The following is a 25,231-nucleotide window of genomic DNA, read 5'->3' as shown; positions in this document are numbered from 1 at the left end:
TATTCAAACTGGAACTCCAAAACAAAAGATTGACTTTTTTACACTAAAATGATTTTCAGCACAAAACTGGCAGTGAACTAATGGTTCAATATACATTGTTATTAGAATTATTTGTACGTTGGATTTCTGCATCAATTCACCTCATAGGATAAGGAAAAAATTCCATTTGGGATGAGACAAGGTGGGCCTCAATAGGGGCTGCAGCATGTGTTGCCAATGGACAGTGTCCCTGTCACCTGCCCACGTTTTTAATGAAGAACACAGTGGGAGCTCCCGTGGGGGCTGTGCCTGAGTGAGTACACTGTGTTCTGGACTCCCTCTGCTCTTAGTCCCTGCACAGACTGGCCACACATCACATGTGCTCTGAGGCTGCTATGCCTAGAAATCAGTCTGTGGGGCCATTCAACAGAAATTTTGGTTGGTTATTGAATAGAAACTGGATTCTGCCATCAAAACAGTAGAACTGGCAGGTACAGGGAATAACTTCTCTAAGAATCATTTCTAATTTTTAAGAAGCATCCATCTGAAATACACAGACTACAGGATCTTGGCTACTGGTACTTCTCTGTTCTAGTTAAATACTGTTCTGCTCCTTGGCTTCTGTCCTATTTCCACAAGAGGAAATAGCATCTCTTTCCTTTTCATCACTGGTGATTGTTTTTCTCTCAATCTGTAGCTTTATTATGGATCAGAGGGAGCCAAGGGCCAGCAGTGACTTGCAATCCTCAGCACATGCTGGTTTCTCCAGACACACAGTTGAGTTAGGAAATAAATTAGCGCGGGGTAAAAGACGCAATATGGTGCTTACCACCCTATTTCAGCACATTAAATATATACAGTCTGCACTTCATTCCAACTAAAAATAACGCTCATATTAATGCAGCTTTCTTTGATATATTGAATCGAGAAATCATTAGCATGAATTATAAAGCAGGAAAAGTGTGGTTCACAGTGTCTGCCACTCCAGAGTTGTGCATTAGGATGGCTGTAGGCAGTTTGATGGAGTGGACTGAGCATATACCCAGGAGTGAGACAGGGCACGTATCTCCACAAGGGTCATTGACTCTCTCTGAAATTTAAGGCAGGTCTTTTAAGTATATATATTTCTATTTTGAGAAGGTCCATATTGAAACACTTTATTTTTTATCAAGACTTCAGAATGTACAGCTCCAACTGGTGTCTGGGCTGGCTACTCAGCATCCAATTCCAAAGCTGAGGACTGAAATTTAGAAGGCAGTTTTGAAAATCCTGGCCTCAGCTTCCCTGGGTTTCTTAATTCCTAGTCTGATATCTGAATGGCCTTATCCAGCTTTGGCTGATTGAAATCTGCTACTGAGAAAATGCTGTAGGAATAATTATTATTCTATCTCACAAATCTTGATGAGCTTTTTAACTAATATCTTTAATAGCATTCAAATTTCACAATATAATCATCTTTGTAGAAACTAATCTAGAATATATTTTATTTTGGTAGCTATATGATATTTTACAGCATTAAGGCTGTGCACAAAAGCAGTTTAGAAAGATGAACATCACTGATCCATTTTATAAATGGAGACAACTGCACTCTGAAGAGGGATCTGCATTACACCACATAGACTACAGCAAATTCACCACTAGAATACAGGATTTCTGATACAAAATTTACTCTACTGGACGCTAAATCAGTGGTTCTTAAACTCTTGGTGGATGCAGGCAGTTATTGGTCATAGTATCCAGGTTGCTTTCTTGCCTCCCCTTGCTAAATTCTTTTGAAGTGTAGTTAAAAATACATTGCTAGTATTATCTTGTCCCTCAAGTGATTCATATTGTTACCACTGAGATGCTACTCAGTAATGAAATTAAAAGAATCAGCTGCTGTATCACTGGGGCAGAGGATCTGCTTGACTTAATTGGGAATAGTCAGCAAATTTGCAGCAGGTATTGTTGCTGTACTTACAGAAAATAATTTTGTGGCATATTGTGTAATCCTGGATGTCCATCTCAATTATAAAGGACAGGGAAAAAATCTGTCATGGCTCACGGAATTGATTTGTTTTGCAAAACAAATTCACTTAAGATACACAAATACACATCAGCTGAAACTCAGACTGATGGGTAGGGGGCATTGCATGAAAGTGGCATGTTACTGTGATGAAGCCTCGTGATACAATTTTTTTTCCCTTTTGTCCTGAAATTGATTTTGAAATCTCTGTGTCTCGCAGGCATTGCTAACTGACTGCAAGGCAATAGGACTGTATCAGCAGGATAAGGGCTGCCCAGCAGAGTCCAGGGGAGACGGCAGGATGCCATCTGTCTGAATGAAGACTCCAGCAGAACTGTGGCAAATTAGGATTTCTAATATGGAAATAGGCACAGGAGAATTTCAGAAATCTCCTCAGGTCTTGCAGTAGTCTCAAGCCTCAGATATTGCAATTATAAAAAGATTTTGATCTACTCATGTCTCTGCTGAATATCTGACCAAATTATTATGATTTTTCATAACTAAGGAAAATTCTGCTGTGAGGAATTGGATTTAACAAATCAGCTAGTGTAAATTTCCAGGCCTTGCAGGAGAAATAAAAATATGCCAGAGGCAGTGTGCACACCTTTTTTTTGAGAAATGTCCTTGGGACATCTACCAAATGGAGGCCACCCTTTTTCTTTCCTTAGAATCCTCTGCCTTCCTGGTGACAGACAGGCTTTGCCAACAGTGGGCACCAAATGCCCTTCCAGCAACTGCGAAGATAGCTCTGGAGGATAGCACGGATAACCATGGTGATACACGGAAACGGATCCGGGCTTAGAAAGACACTCTTTTGCTTTTGAAACGCATTTTAGAAGAGTGCTGTGAGGAAGATAGGGAAACCTTAGGGGTTCAGTTAGTTTTTAATGTGGGCCTGGTCAGCTTTCTGCTGATGGCTGCTGAACATCAGACTCCCTGTCGCTCATGCCCGGGCGCCGCGTCCTAACGGGGAGAAGCGTGGGCATGCGGATCTGCCCCACTCGGAGGGACCCAGCTCCCCGCAGACCCGGCGAGGCGTGGGGCAGAGGGACAGAGCCGTGCACAGGGAAGGGGGGAGATGGCAACAGGGCACAGTCTGCCCTCCGGCCCTGCTCCGGTCCCGGCAGCCCGGCAGCCCCGGCTTTCCTCAGGGCTCGGGGTCGGGCATCCCCTGAGGGCTCGGGGTCTGGGGTCCCCTGAGGGCTCGGGGTCTGGGGTCCCCTGGATCCCCTGAGGGCTCGGGGTCTGGGGTCTCCTGGATCCCCTCAGGACTCGGGGTCTCGGATCCCCTGAGAACTCGGGGTCTGGGGTCCCCTGGGTCCCCTCAGGACTCGGGGTCTGGGGTTCCCTGAGGGCTCGGGGTCTCGGATTCCCTCAGGACTCGGGGTCTGGGGTCCCCTGGATCCCCTCAGGGCTCGGGGTCTGGGATCCCCAGGCTCCCCTGAGGGCTCGGGGTCTGGGGTCCCCTGAGGGCTCGGGGTCTGGGGTCCCCTGGATCCCCTCAGGGCTCGGGGTTTGGAGTCCCCTGGGTCCCCTCAGGACTCGGGGTCTGGGGTCCCCTGGGTCCCCTCAGGACTCGGATCCCCTGGGCCCCCTCACAGCTGGAGACTGGGAGCCGCCGCCTCCCGCCATGTCCCGGGCACCCCGGGGCTCCTCAGGGCGTCGGGCTCCCCTCAGGGCCGAGGATACCCTTATCCACAGGATGGGAGGACATCGTCGTAAACGGTGCCCAGGGAAGGTTTGGGTTGGATATTAGGGGAAGAAGCTCACGGGAAGGATTAGAAACTAAAACGGGCTGCACAGGGAGGTAGCAGAGTCACCGTCCTCGGAGGTGTCTAGGGAAAGACTGGACGTGGCACTCGGTGTCATGGTACAGTTGACGTGGTGATACTGCACAGAGGTTGGACTCGATGATCTCAGAGGTGTTTTCCAGCCCCGGGGACTCCGCGTTGGGATGCCCCGGCCGCCCTCCCGCACGGGCTGCCCCGGCAGCTGAGGGGCCGTCACGGACTCCCGGCAGGGCCGTAGGCTGTCCCCCCTCTCACCGCCCGGGGCCGTGCGGCCGGCCGCTCCCGGGGGAGGCGTGGGCGGCGGGCAGCGGGGACCCCCGCCGGGGATCCCGGCCCGCGGCCGCCGGAGGCGGAGCCGCCGCCCCCGCGCCCCGCGCCCGCCCTCCCGGCGTGCCCCGCGGAGGGGCGGGCGGCTCATGTCCGCCATCCCGGCGTGCTGCGCGCCCGGGCAGCAGCCGGAGCAGCCGCGGCGGCCGCGTCCCCTCCCCGCGCTGTGAGACAGCAGCACCGCCTGCGGAGCGCGAGTGAGGAGCCGCCGCCCGCGCCTCTCCCCCCGCGTCCTGCCGCTCCTCCGCCCTACCCGCGCCGCTGCCCGGCCGGCCATGCCGTCTCGGGCAAGGTAATGAGCCGCAGAGCCCCGGGGTCTCGGCTGAGCGGCACCGGCAGCAGGCAGCACTACCACCCGCGGGGCTGGAATGACTGGCAACCCAGGTGGGCCGGGGGCGCGGGGGTCGGGGCCGCGAGAGCGGGGCGGGCGGCTCGGCCGGGCCCCACGGCCGGGCCCGGGGGAGCGGGGCGGCGGCGGAGCCACTTCCTGGCGGCCGGGCCTAGCGCGGGAGGGCGGGCGGGCCCAGGCGGCGGGACGGGCCCGCGGCGGGACGGGCCGGAGCCGGCAGCGCTCGGCGGGCTGCGAGCGCGCCCCGCTGCCCCGGAGCCCCGCGGCCTGCGCCGTGTGCGGCCGGGGACCGCGACCGCGCTGTGCCCGCGGCGGCGCGTCCCTCCCGGCGGCCGGGGGTGGGCTCGGGTCCCGTACTGCAGCCGGTTCAGCTGGAGCACAGCCAGCCAGGAGCTGAGGCTGCAGGGCTACTCCTACTTGGTGTTGGGGTTTTTTTTTTAGGGTTAACAACATACTACATAGGTTTATTTTCGTGATTTTTTTTTTTTTTTTTTTAATCTGGGGAGAATAGTTGATCTATATAAACTCTCACCCCAGCCTACTTAAAATCTTAAAATGTGTTGTAAGGCCTTAGGTGTAATTACATCTGGCACTTTTTTAGTAAAATTCAAAGTCTGTTCACTGTCGTTAGATGTAGAAAGTGTATTTCAGGCCTTAATTATTTCTAATGAGTCTCATGCCAATGTATTTGCTCTAGTGCTCAGTATTGCTGTTTTCAGCATCAAAATTGTCATGTAGAACTCTTAAATAAATTTGGTGTTTCTTAGGGTTTTTTTTTAACGTGCGAATTTGAGGCTTTTTTTAGTGTTTTTGAAAGTTTAGCACAACATGGGACTCTACAAACTTTCTAGTGGAGAACAGACTGGCACGTGCTTGGGAAATATATTAACAGGTGATGATCCCAGTCTCATGCAGTTTGGACTAGAAAAATTTGGTGGACGTGAAGGTCACTTCAGCAGTTACTGTGAAAGAAGCTTTCCTTTTGCTTGAGCAGCTAGCAGCACAGCCTCTAGGGCCAGTGCTAGAGGCCGTTCAGTTTTTAATGGTGTGTGAGGCATGGTTATTTAAATTCTGATTCCTTCTGTGGTGAAATACTTGGTCACCTAACTTACTATTTTTTCCTTACTTAAAAACCTCACTGGTGACATTTTCTTAGAGCATCTAGATTTTTTGGGAGGAGAGGATTAAGAAGACTGGTCTTTAACTCCTTACTTACTTCTTCACTTCAGCTTTCTGGGCCTTAACTTGTGACCTTTCGACCTGGAAGGAATTGGATGTTTCTTTGCAGTGGATGACTTCTATAAATGCATTTTGGTTGGATATATGAATTTGTCATAGGTTCTATCTCTTCATCTAAAAAATACATCTCAGGAGGGCTAGGAAGCTGATTTTATCCAATGTGGTATTGCCTACGGTGGGTTCAGTAGTATTAGGGGTGAAAGGAAAAGGGGTAGCTGCAGAAATGCTTCGCCTGGTGATGAGGCTGGTTTAAGAAGTTACCTCCATTGTGGCTCTGGTGTGGTCCCTGGAGTCTGGTGCCTCCTTGGCTCTCAAGTACAGCTGTGTGACCTGCGCTGCTGAAATAATCTTATTATCTTATACATTACTATTTTTGAATCAATTTTATTTGGACTCCCAGTCCTGTCTTCAGTATTTCATCACTTCTGCCAAAGCAGAACCAAAGCTCTGAGAGCACCAGAGAAAGTGTGGCAGCCTGAGGGAGCCCTGGCATGGGTAGGGCCTCATTCTGTTTCCATCACACTGTGTGACCAAGAGCTTCTGCTAAGAAACAACCAACTCTGCACTGGTCCTGACACTTTTCAGAATTAAGTTTTTCCCTTCCTTTAAAATATTACCTTAAAAAAAAAATCACAGTCACAAACAGCACGTTTTCATCTAGATGCGGTGCTCCATTTTTTTACATTTCAGAAAGATTGGAGATGGGAAACCTGAGTGTACTCTATGAATTTAAGGACAATTCAGAGATTAAATCAGTCTTTGTCAATTTGGTGTTAAATAATTTTTAAAAATGATTCACGTGCATGGTTGAAAGGAGATGTGTTATATAAAACTGACAGTCTGTGTTTCTTTCATAATTTGCAGTACGCCCTTGGACAAACCCCACAACAGGAATATACCCACATATTCTTTCCTTCCCCTTTGTTTCATTTACTTGGGGTGACACTGCTGGTAAATGCTTTCTTGCAGGGTGTGGAAGAGGTGAAGGAAGTGACCCGAGTAGTGAAAGCTGTAGTAATTGTAGTTGTTTCAAGTTCCTAAAGGCGTAAAAAGGAACTGCTGATACATGAGTGTATCATCGGATGGATTGCTTTCAAATGCACTTTTATGTGTGTGTAAAAGTGACTAGATTGATTCTCACTAGCAGATTCCTCTCAGTTTTTACTTAAGCTAATCAGCACTGGGGCTTGTGGTGAAAACAGTGTGAAACTGAAACTTGGAGCACAGAGCTTTTTTTAAGGAAAAGTATCTTTAATTGAAATGAGATTTTTGTGTGTGTGGACGCAGTCATACATCAGATGCACATGGACTGGTTTTCCAGCAGAGTGTACAGACAGAGCTGTCTGTGTGTCCTGTTGTAGTTTGTTCACTGCTGTATACCAGACTCAATGAATAGCAACACAAAAACTTTGTAGACAGATGTTGGATGGATAGGACAGAGAACAGTGAAAGGTTTTTTGAGAAGGCTTGATAAGATCTTGTTCCCCTTCTCCTAATCTGTGCAGCTCTCCAGACCTTTGCTTCTTTCTTTCTTTTTTCATTGTTTGACAGATCTCACTGCACTTTCCCTGTTACAATTCTTGGGGCAAAAAATAAAATCATTTCAGTGTGCAGGCCTTGTGTGTGAACAGAGTTAATTTGTTAAAATGCTGAGGGCTAATTATGTGCTGAAACAAGCATTACTGCCCTTTGGGAGGAAATGCAGGAGTGTGAGTGCAGGGTGCACCGTGGCATCCTTAGGTGAAAGTGTGGAAAGGTAAGACTTTAATTAACAGGACCTCTGTCTCTCCTGTTGTAAATGTAGGTTAGCAGGGGAGGATGTGAAAGTGTAAAACAACATGGTTCACATCTGAGCAAATTTCCAGAAGTGTCTTATTAGGTTTTGGTCCTGAAATGGTGAAAATGGTGTGTGTCATCCTCCTACAGCATAAGTCAGTGTTAGGAGTTACTAATTTATGTTAGTGTGGTTCTTGCCAAACCATGTTCCTGCCTGGTCCTCATGGGTCTGGGCTTGATGAGACAAGACAGTAAAATATGGTCTCCTTCCAGGAAGCTTGTGGCCTAAGCAGGAGAGCATATTGGCTGGAAGTTTGTGACTGAGGACAGTTAGGTACCCTGTCTTTAATTACAGATGGGTTGGGAGATACTGGCAGGGAGCAAAGAAACCCATTAGACCCAATGGCCCGGGAAGGTGCTGTTCAGAGCAGTGTTTTTCACATGGCTCTGAAGGGCAGGGGCATGTCTTTGACAAAAAGCAAGCACTCACTGTGGAAGTTGTCTGATCATAATGCTGGATCCAGGCAGTGAATGACAAACAGGTGATAGTAGCAGCTGCTGTGTAAAAGCAAAGTTGAAACAGAGGCTGTTTCTTCTGTGCTTGCACGTACAACAAAATACCTGTAAAAGATTTGTTAGGAGTAGGCTGAAGCCTTAGTTTGCACACCTGGAAGTTGGACACGTAGAGGTGTTTGAGGATGTTGCTGTGATTACCTAAGAATGGATGTAGAATCATGTAGGGTGAGAGTGGGTAACACTTCTCTGTCTCTTCAGAGATAGCTGAGAGAGAGGAGAGCAGAGACTGAGATAGGGAGAGAGAGAGAAAAGTAGTCAGTGATGCTGAAGGCAGCTTAAAGAATGAGATGCAGGATCAGTTGTAAGGTGCCATTGTGAAAACAGCAGTGGAAACCTTGGGAAGAGATTCAGTTGACTGCATGTGGGAGATGCTGAACAGGAATGGGTTCTGTTCTGGAGCTGCAGCTATAATTCTTGATCTCCTTTCACATTTGTGTTAAATATGCTAATAACTTGGGAAGGTGTGAGATCAAAGAGATTTTTTTGGGTTTTGGTAAAATGGACGAGCTGAAGTTTGTAATGTAGAAACCTTTGTTTTTAATGTGAAGACAGAGGAGAATGAGATGTGAGAAAGATGAAAGAGGATGAAAGTGTCAGTGGAAAGCAGAAGAGACTTGGAGTGCAGATCGTTTTCCATACAACAGCAGCCAAACTAAATCAGACCAAGGGGTTAGCTAGCTTAACATCCTGTACCCCAAAATGTCTGTTGGAAGATATTTATGGAAAAAGAAGAGGATGTGTATATGTGATACCTGTCCCTGACATTCCCATCTAGTAATGTCCATTGTGGAACAGGATGAAATTAGTGAGCTGCTGTCTAAGAACAGAGTGACACAGAATCAAGAGGTGATTTAAAATGCTGCTGTGATGGCAGGTAGGTGTCCAGCAATGGAGATTGCAGGATTGCAGTAGGAAGATAGTTAAATTAGTTATTTCATGAGTAGAAAACATGACCATTTTATTTTCTTGACACAGGAGAAGAAGCAAAAGTAGGATTTGGTGTGTTTAGCCAGGCTCTGGCTTCGCAGGGTGGATGAAGTGATGAGAAGATCATGGCAGAAGGAAGCTCTGCATGTCAGGGGCAGAACAGTCAGAAACTTGGTGGGAAGCTGTTAATTTGGATGAATACAGTGACTCTTAACTTTTAAATGCTTTACTGATTAGGAATTTCAGTAATGAAGAATTTATCTGCATTACAGCAAATAAACTTGGCAAATAGAGCAATTAAGTGAGTAAAATCAACTGACTTGAACAATAGTAGAGCTCACATAGTAGGGCTGTCTTGGAGTAAATCTTTCATGTAGGTCCTGTACTTGGAAATAAAATCAAATAGAATAATTAAGTGATTTCTGTCTCAAAATAATGTCCATATGGCAGGGTTTTCTGAAAAAGCTACACATAATGAGCAGTATACACCAGATTGTAGCAAGTTTCTTGGACAAAATTGTTAAGGCTGCCATATAACTAAAGTAACAATATATTTTTGATTGATCTATTTTTTTTCTAGATAAAGATTTTCTTTTTTAAACTAGTTGCTCTCAGCCGTGCTCTTTTCAGTCAGACAAATTGGCAAGTCAAATAATACTGATACATTTGATGGAACGAGATACTTATTCCTGAAAAGTCTGTTTCCTTCTGTATGCCAATGGAAAAAAACTAAGTCTTTTTGGAGAGGGAGGACACACTAGGGGCCATTTCTGTTTATTTAGGTGGGTGAACTATTTTTTTGATGGACAAAGGCAAGTTTAAAATCACCCTGCAGAAAACTGAATGCAGTCTCTTTTGTTTAAATGGTATTGCTAAAACAATGTCTGCAGCCAGCTGGCAGTCATGGGAAATCTTCCACCAGAACCAGACACAGAATGAAAATTCTGATGTGAGCTCTTGAAGTACTTTGCTTAGTTTCTATCAGTGAGCTTTTCAGGTGGAAGTAATACAGTGTAGTCTCTCATAAAGAGCCAAATAAACTTTGGAAGCTACAGTATAAGGTAATCACAGTCATGTTCATCCTTGCAATTTCCCATTTTGACTTTGTCTAAGACAGCATTTGTGTTTTTACTCTTGCTCATTTGTTGTTAACATTGTACATTAAGACTCTATTAATGTGTGATGTTCGTTAGGTGTGTGGCAGTGTCCGTGTATGTAACTTAAACTTGTTGTTACATAGGATAATGCTGAGCATTAGGTCTGTCCTGTACCCTCCCATCTGCTTGGTGCAATCAATTAAAGTGGGAATATTGCCATGTGAGCAGGGACAGTGCCCTTCTGAAGTGTGGGATGAGCTGAGGGAGCCAGCAGTACACTTCTGCCCCTTGCCCGGTGCAATGGCTGGAGGGAGGCGGAAAAAGTGATTATTTGTACGACTTTGGCAGGTTTCTGAACACAGTGCCTGGCTTTGAGCTCTGAGAGGCTGTCTTTCACAATCATAACCACATTCCTGACACGAGGAATGGTATCTTTCAGCAATGGATTTGGGAGTTGGGTGTCTGGTTCCTGGGGCAGGGGACAGGGGCTGGGCTCACAGCCCCAGCTCTTGAGGAGCCCTTGGCACAGCTTCCCAGAGGGGTGTTGCAGGAAGCTGCAGTACAGCTCTGGAGCTCCCTTCCCACCTGAGAAGTGGCCTGTGTCACTGGGCTGCTGGAGATGCACAGGTCCATCAGGTCCTTGGTCTGCTTCTGCTGTGCATCTCCATGCAAGCTCCTTCCCATTCACAGTCCTCTTTGCAAGCACTATGGACCACAGCAGTCAGCTGAGTCACAGATCTCAGCATCTTTCTGGGATGGATTTTGTCTCTGCCTCATAAAGATAGCCAGGAGTTCCTATCCTATCTAAGCTACACATTTATTGTAGTGGGAACAATGTTGTCGGTGGGCATTTTTGTCTCTTAAATTGATATAAAGGAGAAAAATGACATATTTTTTACTAAAATTGGACCCACCTTTTAGCTGGTGATAAAGTGTGAGCAGGTTAGCTTGCATTTAGCTGTTCCAGAAGCCAGAATGAAGTGAGTGTGTGGGTTTTCCCAGGGAAACAATAGACTCATGTATTTTACCACAATGGAAAATTTTACAAAGTGTTCAGAGGCTGTCCTGTGGGAAGTGGGGCCAGCTGAGAACACGTGTAGCCCTTCAGTTGATAGGGATGCACAGAGCAGTGCTAAAAATTGTACATTTAATCAGCTTTTCTTCAGATGTAGGAATTTCAGCCTTAGTGGTTGACAATTGGAGATGATTCAGTTTACAGCACATTGCCTTAAAAAAAGCGATGCCCTTTGGGAAGGTAAATGTAAGAAGCCATCAGTACTTCAATTTGCCAGCTGGACGTTTGTCAGCCTGGTTCATTGACAGGTTAACATAATTGCTCCAAGAGAACTGGGAGGTTTTAGGGCAGGGAGAAGATCTGGGGTCTCTGTGTCTCTCTGGAAATTTGCACATGATTTGGGCACGTTTGAAGTTCATACCACGTGAAGGTCCAGGGCAGAACTCTGTTCAGCATCGCTCAGTGAGTGATGATGGCACAAGTGCATAAAGATTTTTACAGTCCTGGTTAACTGTCATGAGTAAAGACTTTTAGGATGGCTTTGCCTCTTGAGTAGTGTAACCCATTTGTTAAATAGTCCAAGCAAGTGTCCAACAAAGCAATAGATGTGATGGCACAGTGAATACGGAATGAGGAAAGGTGTATGGCTAAAAATGGACTTGCTTACAGTGCAAAAGGGAATAATACCTGCCAAACAAATCTAATTCCAACTTGCACTGTGAGAACAGGGGGAAAAAAGCACGATTTTCTTATTGTTGCAAATTGATAATATAATGTCTTTTAACATTCTCAGGAGAATAAAATGTGTGTCTTTAATTCCAGTTGGTTTGCAAATGTCAGTGCTCACGGTGTTCCTCCTCCAGCTGTATGAGGCTGCATTGGACAGTGGCAGGCCTTTAGTTCTGCCCAGGCAAAGTTTACCTGTGGCTTTTCCCTTTTGGCCTTGAGATGTATTTGACTCCCTTTCCTCTGAATTTGTCTACCAGTTCTAATCACAGTGTTCTCTTGAAAATGGAAAATGAAAGACTTTTTCTTTAAGAACATGTGGTGTTTGTCCTTACACAAATTGTAGTCAATTTACAAGAATGATCTGTCCTGCTTTTTTTTTGTTAAATGATCGAATGAGTTATCCAAAGCTTTAAGTAAAAATAGCAGCTCTTTAGAGCTTGTGTAGGGAAAGCTTGCTGTAAATAATCTGAATAGTCTGGTTCCAAATACACTTGAGTTGAGTGAAATTCTGCTGAGTCTCCCTGTGGAGGGGTATTGCTTTATTTGTCTTAATGTCAGCCCCCTATCATTGCTTGTAAGAGTGCATTTAAAGCGATTGGTGGAGTTTACATTCTGAAGTCTCTTGAACACAAGTTTAATAAAGCCCTGTATTTTTAAAAATCAAACCACTTAGTATGTCCAGGGAAAAGACTTTATTTCATAATTTCAATTTTTTCCTTAAAAGTTTAGTCTGGGCTATATCAGTTTTCTGATACGAGAGTGGTTTAAACCTAGTGCAAACTTTTTTAAACTTGCCTTTTATTTGCAGACATTTATGCTTAAGGATCACAGCTCTTAATTTACCATTCAGTTTTTTCACAGTGAAGCCTGCTTCCTTGCCTTGCAGTTTTTCTTTTGTAAAAACTTAATATGTGTTTTTTGTGCTGATCATCAGTAACGTGTTTCTGCCTAACAAGAGGGGTTTTGTTGCTCAGTAAGGCCCATGGCACATTATGTAAACGTTCATCTGTGGGTTAGTGATGACTTTCACAAATGGTAGGTGCTGTGTCATCCAGCTGTGGCACACACCTGGACCTGGTTGTATGTTATTGTCACCTCTGGGGAGTGATTTTTTCCTTGGATAGACATCCAATTGAAAAGAGACTTGGGACGGTCTTAAGGAGAGGCATTGGCACACTGGAATGCATTTCCTTCGCATGTTGCTGTGATAATTAGTCAATTCCCATCCCAATGTGAATTTAAGGTCACCTTTTAAGGTTAAACAAACAACTTTTTTAACACAGGGAAATACATTTGGGATTGTCACTTAAAGATGCTGTATGTGTAAGTGTATATGAATCCCACTCCTGTTTTATCCCTACGTTAAATTTTTTTTTTTTTCCTCTTTGTAGAACTGACAGTGCATCAGCTGACCAGGACAATTTAAAATATTCTTCATCCAGAGATCGGGGCAGTTCTGCCTCCTATGGATTACAACCTTCAAATTCAGCTGTGGTGTCTCGGCAAAGGCACGATGATATCAGAGTCCACACTGACATACAGAATGAAGAAAAAGGTACAGACTGCTGTTCCATGTGTGATTGTGAGGGGATGTGCAGGGAAAGGCAGTAAACTGAAATGGTGGAGAAATTTTTATTTTGTTTTGGGGTTTTTTTCTCCCTCCCTGCCAAAAAGGCAGCAAACTGATTTGTCTGATTGCCACAGTAATTCTGTTTTGGGAGATTTGTCAGGGGTCAAAGAAATGTTGTGGTTGATGTGAATACTGAGAAAAATATGCAGTTGCATTAGGAAAAGAATGTGAGAGAAGACTTGATGCATTAACAGCATGAGTGCTTTTTTCTGAAGAATAATATTCTGGACTTAGCTGGTCTTCAGGCTGCAGTTTCTTCCTGAATAGTCTCTAGTACTTGTGGTATTGGATTAAACAGGCTACCAGACTTATCTGTTTCCTTTGTAGTTTTACTGCACCAAACTGGAATCTTTGTGTAGTAATCAGATCCGTATTTTTATCACTAATGGCAGTTTCTACTCTCATGTACCTCAGTCTGACTTCATATAAATCATATGATGTGTGATTCATACATTTTTGCTGGTTTTAGGTTTTTTTTTTTCATTTTTAGGATGGAAATACTATCTCTAGAAAATAGCCAAACAGTTTAGAATCATGTCTTTTCTGTATTTATGAGAAATCTATATTCTGATTTTTTTCCTTCTTTAATTGCCAAATACAGATATCAAATTGGAGGATTTCTTATTTGCAGAGTCACTTTTTGGCTGTGTAAATCCTCAGGCAGGCCAGACTCAAAAAGAAAAAAAAAAAAAGAAAAAAAAAAAAAAAGAAAAATTAGTCACAGGAATAGTAGTGTGGGAGTTTTTGTTCAGGAACCTAAAAAGCATTTGAACTCCCCCCACTTCTCTGGCCTGTAATTGACTGTAAATAATTTCTGTATCTTAGGGGAAGTTACAGTTGTCTGCAAATTAATTTGTTAATAAGTAGCAGGTAGTTTTAGAAGGTGGCAGGAGCGTGAAGCATGTTAATCTGCATAGTTTGAGAACCTCAAGATTTGTTTTACTTCGGTAGAGAAACTGCTTAGGAAGTGAGTGTATTTGTCTGCTAACATGGAATGTTGTACTGTGTTCAACACACTGGCATGAGAGGTTCTTACAATTTGAAGGGTGCTAGTATTTAAAGGATGGCAGCACAGTGAAATAGTAGGTTTTGGACAAATTCAGAAAGGTACTGTGTGAAGTTGCTGGGGAAGTGCCATTTAAGAAGAAAAATGTACCTGGCTCTCTGGATCTTGCAGGGCATGTCTCTGCTAGCTCAACACTGTGTTATTGTTCAGGTGTGACTTGGAAAGATATTTTAACTATAAAACCAAGTTCCATGTATCTCTAGTTCATTTTAGTATTGGAGAAATTTATAGGCTTACAGATGCAGAGTAGTTTTTTTGTTTGCTAAGATTTTTCAGTTCATCTGTTGGGTGTCTGCCAGCATGGAATTTTCATTTGAGATTTTCTGACCTGGCTTCTTTACACCCCCTACCTGCCTTCCTGCAGTTTCTGGTGTCCATAATAAAAATTACTTACAAATGGATAATTTCTGGGAGTTTTTCAGGTTTGAAAACTTCCAAGGATGTGACTTACGTTTAGGTTCAAATGCATTAAATTGCTGTCAGGAGTTACTTCATTCACAGGACAGTGTTGGCTCATTCTGACAAAGTAATGGCAAGGTGGCATGCTTGCTAGTTTAGAGCTGTAATAAATAATGTTGTTAATCTAAATAGACACAAACTGTCTTTATTGTGATTGTAGTAAACTAATTACAAGTGAGACTTTGCACAGGGTTTTTTGTAATGGTAGGGTAGCTCCGTGTGTATAGGAATGCACAAATGTATATTGGTAGTTAATATCTGCTTTTTATCAAAAACTTTGCCTTAAAGCAACATTCTTTACATCTAGTACAGTCCAGGTTCACCTCGGTGTTTGAACTTACTGTTTGTCAATCCTTTAGTCTCAGTAAGGCAGCCCCTTTTGGGGAGCCACCTCTCCTTTTATGCATTGAAGCAGGTGGACTTGTAGATATCTTTTCTGAAAGAAATCTTGCATATTTTTTGTCATGCTGGGTTTAATTTTATTAGTTGGTTCTCCCGTGTCTTGGACAAGGAAGGCACTTTAGAAATCTTCCTTGGAAGTGAGTTCTAATCCGTTGAGTGAATGATTGAGCAGGCTCAGGGACAGTTTCACTTCTGTACAGTATTGAGGGGATGAACTTGCCCCTCAGAGTGATGTGGCAGGCTGGAAAACTTCCAGTCTCAACATTTGAGTAATTTTATTTTTGTGGATCTAGGAGCAAGAGCAATCGAATTACTCAAAATGATGCTTTTATTGTCATTTTATATTGTTACCAAAAATGTATCTTAAATGGGAGAATGTGGGATTGGGTTTAATTAAGGATGATGCTAGTATTAGTGAAAATGTTGACCTTTTTATGTTTAAGGAGAGTTGTTCAATCTGTGCAAACAGGTTTTGAAAAGACAAATATTATCTTTTTTGGCCATTTTACTTAGCCTGTGTGGTGGGTTCATAACAAACAGAATGGAGATTTCATGTGCAAGTAATTGGAAGTATCTATCCATGGGTACTAGCAGTTTGACCTTGTATTTTACCAAGCCTTTTATGTCAAAGTAATAATAAGAAAACATTACATAAGACAAAATTGATGTTAAACTTCATGGCAATAGTAGTTTTTTCATGTACTTTAAAAAAAAGACAGATGAGATTGTAAATCTGTGACCTGGAGACTTACAAGATGTAACAAAATATTGAAGGATGTGGAAGTGAAAAAGGGAGCTAAAGGAGGTGGTAGAGAGTAGAGCTGCTAATTTGCGTATGAATAAAATAATTCACAACTCCCCACCCTGCTCACCCTGCTGAATACGTGTTCTGAGAGCCTGTTTTAATGTCCCCTTGGTTTGTCCACAGGTGGCTACAGTGTCAATGGAGGATCTGGGGAAAATACTTATGGTCGGAAGTCGTTGGGGCAAGAGCTGAGAGTTAACAATGTGACCAATCCTGATTTTACCAGTGTTCCGCATGGGAATCGTGCTTTAGCCACAAAAGACATGAGGAAATCACAGGGTAAGGCCACGGCTGGTTTTCAGAGGGCACCTCTTCTGGCAGCGTTTCTTGTGTTCAGAATCTGAAAGGAAGTTCACTGTGGTGAGGCAGTCTGTATGGATTTTGTTTTTTGTGATGTATGATGGTGTTGATGAAAACTTGTTTTGTCGTCTTGTTTTACTGTTCCTTGTGCTCAGGCTTCCTCCACGGGCTGGGCAGATCTCTCAGCTGCCTGGCTTGGGCTCTCAGCCCTTGTTTCCCTTGGGCTCTCGGCCCTTGTTTCCCTTGGGCTCTCGGCCCTTGTTTCCCTTGGGCTCTCGGCCCTTGTTTCCCTTGGGCTCTCGGCCCTTGTTTCCCTTGGGCTCTCAGCCCTTGTTTCCCTTGGGCTCTCAGCCCTTGTTTCCCTTGGGCTCTCAGCCCTTGTTTCCCTTGGGCTCTCGGCCCTTGTTTCCCTTGGGCTCTCGGCCCTTGTTTCCCTTGGGCTCTCGGCCCTTGTTTCCCTTGGGCTCTCAGCCCTTGTTTCCCTTGGGCTCTCAGCCCTTGTTTCCCTTGGGCTCTCGGCCCTTGTTTCCTTTAGGTGGCTTTTGGACCCTCATTTAGGTTGGCCAGATTTGGCAGAGGCCTCTCTAAGGAGGAGAACTTGCTTTGGATTTGTTCAAAGTGATGCCTGAGTAAAAAGTTGGTAGTGACTGAGCCGCAGTGTGGGAAGAGCAGCAGCGGTGGGGAGCAGCTCAGCCATTCCCTGTTCTCCCTGGGCTGCAGGACAGGCAGTGATCAGTCACCGTGTGTGTCCTCCTGAGCCTGCCCCTGCTTGTGCTCCCTTCTGCTCAGCTGAGCAACAGAGGCCAGGGAGGAGCTGGAAGCATCCTAAGAATGTGGGCAAGGTCCTTGGGAGATGCAGCAGGAACAGATTTGGAGTTTCAAGAGGGGGCAGGAATGCTGGGCTTGTGTTTTTGAGGAAGAAGGCTTCCCTCTACCCACTATTTGAGGTTTGAGTCATAGTTAAAAAAAAAAAACAAACAACAAAAAGAAGTTATTCCAAGCATTTTTGAATGAAAATAGAAACTTCATGACTAAGCACTGTCACTTATTGCATCACTTAGTATAAGCAGTAGTTAACTGCCTGCTTTATGCCAGGCACATTATAAACATGAGGACAAGCTGTTTCTTATCAAGGATTAATATTGCAGAGGAGAAAAAAGAATGTTCAGTGTGTTTTGCAGGTGGAAGAACTGAGGTGTAAGTGGTGACATGACTGTTTCAAAAATGTGATTTTAGAAATCGGTTAAACTCAGACTTTTTAATCCCATTCTGGTGTCTTGATAGAAAATTATTTAGTCCTTCTAGTGTCTTTTGGTATCTATGTAGAGGAAATAGAAAACTCTTCAAATAAAAAAACGTTCTGCCAGTACTAAATAATAGTTAATTAAGACTATTCTCCTGGGTATGTGAGCATCTTCTTAATCCTTAAATGTTAGGATACATAATTTTGGAAGACTGAAGTTGCTGCTTATGACTTGTATGTTTTCTCTTCTTGAGATGTCAGATTTCAGGAGTTTCTGCTTTGCAACTTGCCTGTCTTTGTAGGTTTCAGCAAGTCATTTTGGTTTTTCCTATCTTCTTTAAGATACAATGGGATTATGTTGTAACAAGATTTTGAGTTTTAAGTTCTTTGATGTTTTCTTGTTAGTATATTCATGAAACAATTTGAAGTATAGTCTTCTGTGAGTTAGGATGTGACTGAGACCTTGCTGAATTTGCACAAAGTGGATGTCACAGGTATTTAACCAGTGCTTTGATTAGCGTAGCATCAGTCGTGTTCTTGGTTAGTGTTTTTTGGTTCTGTTTTTTTCCTTAAAGTTGTGATTGTGACTTGATAATTAGCTGACACACTTGGGGAGTAATGCCAGTGTAGATTAGCTATTAACTGAATAAAGACAAAGCTGCTTTAGTCACATCAGATGACTGATGTCGAGCAGAGCAGAGCAAAACGCTGTCTGTAGTTGCCTTGGATTTTCTCATTAAAGTCGTGTCAACTAAGAGAACCTCATGTTCCATGAATCCTTTGATTTGAACCACCATGAAACATCTAATGATAAATTTGTTGAAAAAAATGTTGTTTCCTTTTTGCGAATGAGGGCAATTAATTATTTGTGTGAATTCCTAGGTCATTTGTCCCTAAAGCGGGTAGACTGTGTTGTGACCCTCTGAGGTATGGAGTGCTGCTGGCCACGTTTAATGAAGTGTTTTCTTAGGAAGGTTCATTCTCCCCCGTGGTGATCTGCCCAAGTGAGCAGCCAGGTCCCTCTTCACCCTGGACCTTCTGTTCTCAGTAAAGGAAGAGCAGATCTATTCTCCTTTTCTGGGCAGAACCCTGCTACTATCAGAGAGAAAACACTGTTTCTTTGTAGCTGCTTGAACTTAAATCTGGTTCTTTGCTTAACGAAGATGCCTGCTTTTTCCACAAAGTTTTCTCAAAATACTGTTTGTTGAATTATTTTTGTTTATTCAGTCAGAAGTCTGATTTAATCTTAGCCCACACCATTTTTTAAAAATTTCCACTTAGGTAGATGGGAACTAAGTCTAGGTTTTTGTGTAGAAGTAAGGCCATTCTACGTAGTTCTGAATGAGTTGAACACAAGTACTGGGCTGTCCACATGAAGAAATGAAGTATTTTGGGAGCTAAATTAGATTTTACATTTAACTTTCTTTTTATGGAAGTTTAAAACCAATCAGGATTTCTTTTTAATAGTTTTCTCCAATGACTGTTATGACTTACTGATTTCACACACACTCGTGTTGGACAGTACAGGTATGGTTGAGAAATGCTGTAGGAGAAAAGAAATCATTGCTTTTTGCAGAGCGACCGTTGTCTTATTCTGACGAGTCTCGACTGTCAAATCTTCTTCGGAGGATTACTCGGGAAGACGACAGAGACCGAAGACTGGCTACTGTAAAGCAACTGAAAGAGTTCATTCAGCAACCAGAAAACAAACTGGTCAGTAGTCTTCCACTTCCCATGGCATTGGGTGTTTCTTGTTTTATAAAACTGTCCTTTTCAAGTCTCAGTATTGGGGCATGTCTGCAAGGATTGTCTTGTATGCAGAGTTTCATTCCCCAAGAGAGGAGAGTGTATTCCTGGATTGTCTGTTTCCATAATTCAGGAGATGTTTTATTAGCATGTGTTGCCTTAAACCAAACTGCTGAATGGCTGAGCTGTAGGAATTAACATGGGGTGTGTGTGGCTTTATGAGTTCTGAGGGGTCAAGCATGTGGATCTCTGTCCCTCCACCCTCAAAAGCATGATGTTGCTCGAAACTTACAACAAAAACTGGGTACCATTCAGTGTGTTAAAGAGGAATGTCTTTCTGAAGAAAAGAGAATAAGCCTTTTCATTAATTATTTAATAATTGTCAAGAAAACTTCCTGTTCATGTTATGCCGTTGTAGCTAATGTGATTTTTTTTAATCAGATCACTAATGTGGCAGGGAGTTAGTGCATATTAGGAAAACAAGTCTTTCTGGTTATGTTTACTGAGAAGCACTGGTTGATCAATAATGCTTCATTCATATTCAATACAATACCAAAATTGTTTTCCATTTCACTGAAATACAGGGTTGCCTAAGTAGAAACATTAATACTTCTGATTATATTATATGTTCCATAAAATTTTTCGGTGATACAATTGATTTATTAGTATGAGAGATTTGGTCTTTAGTGGATGCTGCTCATGAGCTGTGTGTTGAGTCTTCCATGGTGATGTAATGTTATCAGCAAGAACTAAACTTGGAACAGACCTTGATAGCAAGCTGCCAGTATTTTCATGGCTACTGTAAATAAATATCAAATATAACATCCAGGATAGTATTGCAGTGTTGCTTAATATAGTTCATGCTAGTCTGCAGTGGCCATGGAAAGCAGAATGGCATTCTCTTGGCAAGGAGAATTGGCAGTGTTGTCTTTAGTGTGGGTGTAAACAGGGCCTGTTGTGGAGGCAGTATTGGGCAATTACTGTGCTTATGCCTTTGATTGATCTTATGTTGCAGGTACTCGTTAAACAACTGGATAATATCCTGACTGCCATTCATGATGTGCTCAATGAAAGGTCAGTTGGAAAAATGCTCCAAAGGGGAAAAAGAATGAGAGCATTAGGTTTGAAATAGAGAGGGGAAAGGTTGAGAGAAATTATTGTGCTAGTTTTGCATCAGTGTCCCGTTGCAGGAACAGAATGAAATTAGGGGGGAGCAAAGACTCTTTGGCACATCAATGATGCTGTTGGGCTGTGTAGAGTACACCTGCCTTGGAGAGGATGTGAAGGCACAGGTGTGGCTTGGGTGCTGTAGGTTGTGTGGAGCCTGTCTCAGGTGTGTCCAGTCACCTGGTGGAGCTGTGTGCTGCTGTGGTGGTACAGCTCCCAAAATGAAATAAGGTTTTTTACAAGCTGACTCATTGACTTCCAATTAAGAGGGTATGTAGAGGATACTGAGGTTTGTGGGGACTTTTAGGTGCTTAGGGCAGTGTTATTTCCCAGAGTCAGCTACATATTAAGAACTATTTCTATTGGGTAGTGTGTTGCAAGTAGAACAGCACATTTGCATACTTTTATTCAAGTTGACTTACTCCATAGAAATAATATTTCTTAGAATTTTATTTTAGCTTTGCCACTGCTGCCATTAATTAGGAGAGAAGCAGCTTAATTTCTGTATATATTTTCTTTTGCTTTAGAAAATGCTTTATTTTTTTCATGCTTCTGTTCTGCTATGGTTGGAGATCCTGAGTTTCTTTTTTTTCTCTCCAAAAATACAGTAGCAAATTGCTTCAGGAATTGAGACAGGAAGGAGCTTGCTGTCTTGGCCTTCTTTGTGCTTCTCTGAGCTACGAGGCTGAGAAGATCTTTAAATGGATTTTTAGCAAATTCAGTTCATCCACAAAAGATGAAGTTAAACTTCTTTATTTGTGTGCAACCTACAAAGCACTAGAGACTGTAGGAGAAAAGAAAGCATTTTCATCTTTAATGCAGGTAAGACTACAAGTTAAAACATGATTTTTAATAATTTTCTCAGTGCAGGGCTTGAATAAACTTTTTAAGCTGGAATGAACAGTAAGTAATGCTATATTGACATAATGAGTAAATATTACTATGGCTGTGAGGGAGCTTTCTGACTGAATGAGATTCTTCAGTTCTGGTTATGTTAGAAAAGAATGACAAGTCTTTGTAGGATGATAAATGTTTTGTTGCAACTTTCTAGTATTTATAGCAGATCCAAGAAGAAGAATCTTGTTGAGACCAGAAAAGGAACTTAAGGGGAATGGTACACAAAACCCTACCTTTTGATTGTTTTGTGCTATCTCCTATTTCCAGTTTGTAACTGGAACTGTGGATAGATCTGAGAAAGGAGTAGGATGTGTGCAGACAAGATGCATCCCCTTGGTCAATTTAGGGTTTCTTATTTTGGGTGTAGAACAGCTATGGCCAGGTCTGTGCCCCAGTTTAATAGTTACTTTACAGAGCCAAAAAGCTTCAGCAGGAGAAATAGGACTTAAACCAACTCAGGTGTTCTGTGGCTAAAGAACTAAAGAAGAGAGTTCCCTGGCTCTCCTCTATTTCAAGCAAGTGCCCCTTGAAGTGATTGTTTTCATGCAGTGTATGTGATGCTTTTTATATTTTGTTCCTGCAGAAAGAGTGGAGTTCTGTTGACTGAATCAAAGTAGTTTGTTACAATGTGTTCTCTTTCAAGTTCTAATGAAGTGAAATGTGTGGTGGCTTTGCTTTACTTTTCAGCTTGTCATGACCAGCCTGCAGTCCATCCTGGAAAATGTTGATACACCAGAATTACTGTGCAAGTGTGTCAAGTGCATCCTTTTGGTGTCTCGATGCTACCCACACATTTTCAGCACCAATTTCAGGGTAAGCTTTCTTTCTGTTTTGTATTTTGCTTCTAGAGTAGAAATGTTGGTGCAGCAAATTGGGTAATGGCTCTGTTTCCACAATTGCTTTCCAGGACACTGTGGACATACTGGTTGGATGGCACATAGATCACACTCAGAAACCTTCTTTGACACAGCAAGTCTCTGGTAAGTTTGGCCAGAGGAGCTCATGGAGAGCTCAGAGCCTGCTCTGGCTTGCAGATGTTGGGGGTTTACTTACATGAGTTTGGTTCTACTGCTGTGGAAGTTGACATAAAACCGAATTGAGTTTCTGGCTATATAGCAAGATACTTTGTTCCTAACTTTTTAGTAAATTTGTATTTGCTATTTTATGCTAATTCTGTAAAAATGGGATGCTTTATTCAAGGTACATTTAAACACCAATTGTTTGGTGCAATTTTGTAACCATCTTTAATAAATGTATAGGTCTTAGTATATCCTCTGTGAAAGGATATGTTTTTTCCTAAGTACTTTTAGAATATCTTTTTGGTAAAGATACTGTACTGGCATTTAAAAATGGGGAAAGTTCTTCCAATAGCTTTATCAGTTTTCTTGGGAGTTATTCACAGAAGGTTTATTCTATTTCTTGTGTCATAGTCCTAGATTGTGTCCTTGGTGCTTAACTGCTGTGGGGCAGAACTGAGCCTTAAAATGATTTTTGCTAAAGGACAGAAGAGGGAGATACATTTTATTTTAAAAACATATAGTTGTTAGTATTTTCATGTAGATGACCTCTTACCGCAGCAACTTTTCTCTCTCTTTTAGTTGCAGTATGCAACTAAAATTTAATGATTGTATATCACTCTCTATTAATTGGCTTGGTATTTTTATACAGGATGGTTGCAGAGTTTGGAGCCCTTTTGGGTGGCTGATCTAACTTTTTCTACCACACTCTTGGGTCAGTTTTTGGAAGATATGGAAGCTTATGCTGAGGTAAACAAGACTTCATGGTATACACCAGAGTTAACTGTTATAATTTTCTTAATGAATCTACAGCTGTAATTTTTATGCCTGTATTACTTTTGTAGAAAATAAAATTACATGGCTTTCCTTGGGAAAAGAGGATCAAATTGTGGAGTATACCTCAGTCATGTGCAGTGACCAACTGCACAAATACTCACGAAATTTTAATGAGTATCACAGCCAGGTGTTCAGCCATTGTTGATTGAGAATATAATGATATAATAACTATAAACAATTGACCAAACAGGAATGCCTTTATTTTTAAAGAGCTGATGTGAAGACAGTTCATGGTCTTTCCTTGGTGTTTTCTTTAATTGTCCAACTTCAGAGCATTCTGGAACTAGTAACAGTTGGTGGAGAGAGGAAATCTTAATGCTTCGAAAAACTGATAAATCTGTTTTTTAAAATAAAGCAGCAGATTATATTGTGCAGGAAATAATGCAGAGGGAAGTGATGGAAAACTAGATTATATTAATCTAATATACTTCATTTTGTAACCTTTGCTTAGTTAACAGGGCATAGTTTGTCTGATGCTATCATTAAAGGAAGAGCTTTGGGATTGGGGAGTGCTGTCCTTTAAGGTGTATGTGCTCATATGAATACTTAACTTAGAGGTAGATTATACTGTATGGTGTATGTTAATATGTGAGTCCTGTAGGTTAAATTGTACCTGGAGCATGATTTGTTTCACTCAAAGCAGAACCAGGAATTTGGCCAGTATCCTCTCTGTACACCAGGGCCTTTGCTGGGGCACCTTTGGGATTCACAGGGCAGAGCAGTAAATCACTGCTTATCAGGCTGGCTGCTGCTCTGCTCAATGTGTGTATTCTTAGTCACGGAAGAGTTTTAAGATAACGTGTGCTAACATGGAGGAGGTGCCTCCAGCCGGTGTCCTTATCTCACAGTGGGGTAGACCAAGGCTAATGAGATCAGCACTTCTGGGAACGTTCCCAGGCACTGGTGCCAGCTGGCATGGAGCACTCTGTTAGTGAACTCTGGGTCTCCAGATCAGCACAGCTTGCATGTGTGATGGGAATGGCCAGTCAAACATCTTGACTCCAGTTTGGGGATGGAAATTTTTGGAAGAGTGGTAAAAGCGTGCAGACAGCTGTTGTAACAGTGGAGCAATACAGATGGTCATGTTCCACAGGCCAGGAACCTCATAAGCCTCAGGCTTACAAGATACAGTCTGAGTATTTTGTGACTTGTCATTGTCATTGTGTGCCTATATCCCACCTTTGTATGTGTGTGTAGTTAAAGGGTACTGGATAAATACATCTGTAATTGGATTGTACAGCTCATTGTCAGGAAAAGAGATGCAGTGTTTTCAGTCTCATATTTTGATGCTTTACCCGCTGTAAGTGAAGGATGTGTGCTGATCCGTGACCCTTTGTGCTGCAGGACCTGAGCCACGTGGCCTCTGGGGAGTCAGTGGATGAGGACATTCCTCCCCCCTCGGTGTCACTGCCCAAGCTGGCTGCTCTGCTCAGGGTGTTCAGCACCGTGGTGAGGAGCATTGGGGAGCGCTTCAGCCCCATCAGAGGACCCCCCATCACAGAGGCTTATGTCACTGATGTAAGAGCTCAGCTTGCTGTGGTTTGCTTTGTCACCGAGTTTATTTAGGTTTTATGAATGTTACACAAATATGTAGATTCTCAGCTTTGAGTAAATCTGTTTTTTCCAAGAAATATGCTACATTAATTTTATTAAAGTATAGCTCATGATAGTGGAGTTGTATCAGAAACTAACTTTTTTAGGCAGTGTGACTTCACGTGGTTGGGTTTGCATGTTATCTTTGAAACCGTGTTACTGTTCATTCAGATAACTATGCCACTATAGAAACTTGAATTCTGGTTATGAGTTTGATTTTATAAAATGTGATGATTTTTATTCCTGTTGAAATTGTATCTA

At 42.8% G+C, this 25,231-nt stretch overlaps 1 protein-coding gene across 1 annotated transcript in view; it reads left to right on the top strand.

Annotated features, from left to right (window-relative positions):
• Window positions 1-4,384: 4,384 nt before the first annotated feature.
• The window catches only part of SMG1 (SMG1 nonsense mediated mRNA decay associated PI3K related kinase), a 59,148-nt gene continuing 38,301 nt past the window's right edge, over window positions 4,385-25,231 (top strand). The window contains exons 1-10 of the mRNA XM_066330335.1: window positions 4,385-4,485; window positions 13,201-13,364; window positions 16,295-16,450; window positions 19,291-19,427; window positions 20,476-20,534; window positions 21,236-21,449; window positions 22,212-22,337; window positions 22,432-22,504; window positions 23,193-23,290; window positions 24,722-24,895. Coding sequence (XP_066186432.1) covers window positions 4,397-4,485; window positions 13,201-13,364; window positions 16,295-16,450; window positions 19,291-19,427; window positions 20,476-20,534; window positions 21,236-21,449; window positions 22,212-22,337; window positions 22,432-22,504; window positions 23,193-23,290; window positions 24,722-24,895 — 1,290 coding nt within the window. The 5' untranslated portion in view covers window positions 4,385-4,396. The remainder of the gene's footprint in view (window positions 4,486-13,200; window positions 13,365-16,294; window positions 16,451-19,290; window positions 19,428-20,475; window positions 20,535-21,235; window positions 21,450-22,211; window positions 22,338-22,431; window positions 22,505-23,192; window positions 23,291-24,721; window positions 24,896-25,231) is intronic.

This window comes from Sylvia atricapilla, chromosome 15, assembly GCF_009819655.1.
Source record: "Sylvia atricapilla isolate bSylAtr1 chromosome 15, bSylAtr1.pri, whole genome shotgun sequence".
Taxonomy (NCBI): Eukaryota; Metazoa; Chordata; class Aves; order Passeriformes; family Sylviidae; genus Sylvia; species Sylvia atricapilla.
Note: the sequence above shows the minus strand (reverse complement) of the source record. Positions and strands in the feature narration are given on the sequence as shown.